Source organism: Camellia sinensis, chromosome 4, assembly GCF_055761805.1.
Source record: "Camellia sinensis isolate YWXY chromosome 4, ASM5576180v1, whole genome shotgun sequence".
Lineage (NCBI taxonomy): Eukaryota > Viridiplantae > Streptophyta > Magnoliopsida > Ericales > Theaceae > Camellia > Camellia sinensis.
The window spans coordinates 24692031-24695994 of record NC_138964.1 but is presented as its reverse complement, the minus strand read 5'-3'; the positions used below and the strand labels follow the sequence as shown (position 1 = coordinate 24695994).

The 3964-nt window shown below is 40.8% G+C and overlaps 1 protein-coding gene across 1 annotated transcript; it reads left to right on the top strand.

Moving 5' to 3' along the window:
* The first annotated feature begins 2449 nt into the window (after positions 1–2449).
* LOC145823645 (uncharacterized) lies at positions 2450–3184 on the top strand. The gene has a single exon (XM_082923134.1). The coding sequence runs from the start codon at positions 2450–2452 to the stop codon at positions 3182–3184; it is 735 nt and encodes a 244-aa protein (XP_082779260.1).
* The last annotated feature ends 780 nt before the right edge of the window (positions 3185–3964 follow it).

Below are 3964 nucleotides of genomic sequence, written 5' to 3'. Positions count from 1 at the left end.
TTATGATTAAGGAAGTGAAATCCATGTCTTTGAATGTCTATCTGTCTCACAAGGAAACTATCTGTCACCATTAACACGTTTGAATTAGAAATTGGAAGCCTTAACAGCTTAATTAGCTGAAGTTGATTATATATCCGTAATCAGCATAATTTTTAGGTAATATTAAGCATGTTCGCGAAATTTTAATTTTGGAAAGATTAAACGATTTATTTTTGTCTTATATGCCTTACTTATATATATACATATATCTAAGACTTTAGGAGCCTTGATCAAGAAAAAAAAACAAACGAGAATACTATTTTGAGGGAAAAAGAGGAGAAATCGGGGGAGAAGGGATTCAACAAGAAAGCTTGGCAAAAGTGTTAGAGGTGTAGGATTGAATTCAAGGTAAGCTCAAATCCTTCTTGTTATGGCCACTTAGAGTTTGTAATTGATGTGTATGTTTGATTCATGTCTAATTCATGCTTGATTAATGAGGGTTTCTCTTAATTGGTTGCTTAGGCATCTAGATTGGGTGTGGTATGAAAGTATACTTCAATCTATGGTTTTTTATCATCACTTCATGGAATTATGCACATATCATGTGTTATGTTTCAAGGATATGAAGAACTTGAATCCAAGAATGGAATTAGGGAGAGAGATGGTTTGTTGAAGTTTCTAATCTTGGTTAATTTACTATACTCAAGGTAGAATCCATGTTATAGTGATGTTAGGTGGGAATATTGCATTAACCTAACCTTAGGTTGCATGTAAAAATGGAGTGAAAACCAGGTTGGGACTCGAATGGAGGTTCAGAATTTGCAGAATCCGCTTGGTCCGCTCGAGCGGGAAAAACCACCTCTCAGCAGTTTTGTGTATTTTACAGTCCGCTCGAGCGGCCAAAGTGGCGCTCGAGCGGGGGACTCATTTTCAGGAAAAATTAAATGTTTGTTCAGTTTTGAGTGCTTGCTTCTTTGATATTTTTGGAATATTTTACAGATGATTTTAAAGCGGTTGTAAGCATGCAAGGTGTAAGACTCAGGAAATGCTTTATAAAAAAAAGGGAAACTAAGAAACTAATGTATTAATTGTGTGCAGGGCTCATTCCAGAAGGAAGCAACACGCCACCTCAACACTGTGAGTAGTAGAACCTATGTAATGTTATGTAATCATGTCAATGTTTCAAGGCATGTAAGGCAATTATGTTAATGTCTCAAGGCATGTTTAAGATATGTTGGTGTTAAAGCATGTAAAGAAAAACATTCACAAGTTTCAAGTGCATTTTCAAGGGCCAAGTGTCACAAGTTTCAAGAGCATTTTCAAGGGCCATGTGCCACAAGTTTCAAGTGCATTTTCAAGGGCCTCGCGCCACAAGTTTCAAGTGTAATACAAGGGCCTCGTGCCATATGTTCAAGGGCTTCGTGCCATCATGTTTCAAGGGCTTATAGCCACATGCTTATGTCACGGGAATAGGCCTAGGGCCATCATGAGCTAACCGCAGAATCAGACAAATCATGTGCATGCTGCATCTTTTTATGTATTGATGTATTTAAGCTTCAAGTCGGACGTCTTTCATTATGTATTACTACTCATTGAGCCCGACTCACTCTCCATTATGTCTGTTTCTGTAGGTTACCAGTCAGGGGGTCAGTCCTAACTTCGACGCTGTCCCTTTTGTCAACCTTTACATGTCCAGGCACTACACCAGGCCATTTATTTTTGGGAAGCTGCTAAGATACGGGTCTACTTTTTGAGAGCCACCTATGAACGTTGTACATAACTCTCATATTCCTTTTGTTATGCCCAATTATCGGGCTAGGACTGTAAATGTATATGTTTGTACGCGATATTCAAGGATATAGTTTAAACTTTATCCGCTTTTGATGGTGTATGTAATGCATGAGATCCTGGCATATTAGGAGTAGCTCAATGGAGTATGCTTGTAATTATGTTATATTAATATTTTATGCTTCCGATAAGGCCCTGTACAGTGTGGACATCAGTTTTTATGTCAGTTTTTGCTTAGGTCATGCCCAAACCTTTAGGGGCGGGTTTTTGGGTTGTGACAGTGGTATCAGAGCACGAGTTGCTATCTCACACACGGATCCATTGAGCTGTAGGGTGTCTAGAAAGGATTTAGGCCTCATGCATGACATCCTAAAAATGTAAGACAAGTTCGATGGCAACATTAAGTGTACTCTGATAATACTAACCATGCAGCATTATGTCAATAGTATTTAAATTAATTGTTGTGTAGATCATGGTGAGAACAAGAACCGAAGATGTGGAAGATGCCACCTCAGCACGACTGGATAGGATGGAAAGGATGCTTATGGAAATGGCAGAGACTTTACGGCAACAACAGCAACAGCCTCACCAACAACCGCCACCACCACCAGTACCCCCACCTGTAGTGTAAGATTTTCACGCTGAAGACCGAACTATCACTCTTACTAAGGAGTTTAAAAAGATGAAACCGTCAACTTTCAGGGGAGGAATAGAACCGATGAAAGCTGAGGCCTGGGTGTTAGGCATAGAGAAGTTATTTGAAGTCTTTCCCTGCACCGAAGCTCAAAAGGTACAACTAGCTGCCTTCACTCTTGAGGATGAGGCACGGAGGTGGTGGATGCTAACGAGGACAATCCATCCAGAGTTAACATGGGACAGATTTTTGGGGCTGTTTTATGATAAATATTTTCCCCAAAGCATGTGGGACAAAAAGGTGACTGAATTTGAAACGCTCAGACAAGGGAACAAGACTGTTGCTGAATATGAGGCCCAATTTGCAGAGTTAGCCCGGTTTGCACCGCATATGGTGGACACGGACTATAAGAAGGCACGAAAATTTGAAGGGGGTTTACGGGGTGCTATCTTGGATCGAGTTAATATGTTAAAGTTGCCTACCTACGTAGATGTGCTGGAGAGGGCTGTTATAGCGGAGGGAAACCTTGCTGCTCAGAATCGGATTGCCGAATGGAAAGGAAAGAGGCAAAATAATCAATGGTCAAAGGGAGCGGCTACTCCACCAAACAAGAAACAAAACTCAGGGACTTCGAATACTTCTGCCCCTAATCAGGGTACAATTCCTGTTTGTTCGGAATGTGGAAAGAGGCATCATGGGATATGCCAATGGAAGTCTGGAGCCTGTTATCAATGCGGAAAAACGGGTCATTTGATAAAGGATTGCCCTCAGAGGAATCAATGAAATGGTAACAGGGCTGCTACTAGTTCAGCAGGGTCTACACCAACTACTAACACCAAGGCACCGGTCAAACCTAACAACAATAAAGACATAGCGAGACAAGGCAGAGTGTTTGCATTGGTTCCAGGAGATGTGCAGAATGCAGTAACAGTGGTGTCAGGTACATTTATGGTTCACGGTCATTCTGCTTCTATCTTATTTGACTCTGGCTCTACTCATTCCTTTGTGTCAAAATTATTTGCACAAAACTTAGATAAAACCGAAGAAACACTGTCTTTTATGTTATGTGTATCTTCACCTATTGGAGATTCTGTACTTTGTGCTTCTGTCTACTATGGTTGCGAACTCGAGCTTGGGGATGTCCGGGTGTATGCCAATCTATTACCTCTCGACATGACTTATTTTGATATTATTCTGAGAATGGATTGGTTGGGTGAATACGGTGCAACTATAGATTGTCTAACTAAACGAGTCAGTTTCCACCCTCTGGGACAATTAGAGTCTACCTTACAGGGGCATGGTGTAATTTCTCCACCTTATTTGATCTCGACAGCAAAGGCATGTAAATTAATTCAAAAGGGGTGTCAAGGGTATTTATGCAGTGTTTTGGAGGGACAAATAGTGAATGGAACGGTTGACATGATCCCAATTGTGTGTGAATTTCCGGACGTCTTTCCTGAAGAATTACCAGGGCAGTTGATAGACCGTGAAATTGAGTTTACCATTGAAGTAGCACCGGGAACTCAACCCATATCAAAGACTCCGTATAGAATGTCGCCAGTT

Coding starts and splice junctions, on each gene's coding strand:
- LOC145823645 (XM_082923134.1), top strand. CDS start 2,450: ATGAAACCGTCAACTTTCAGGGGAGGAATAGAACCGATGAAAGCTGAG.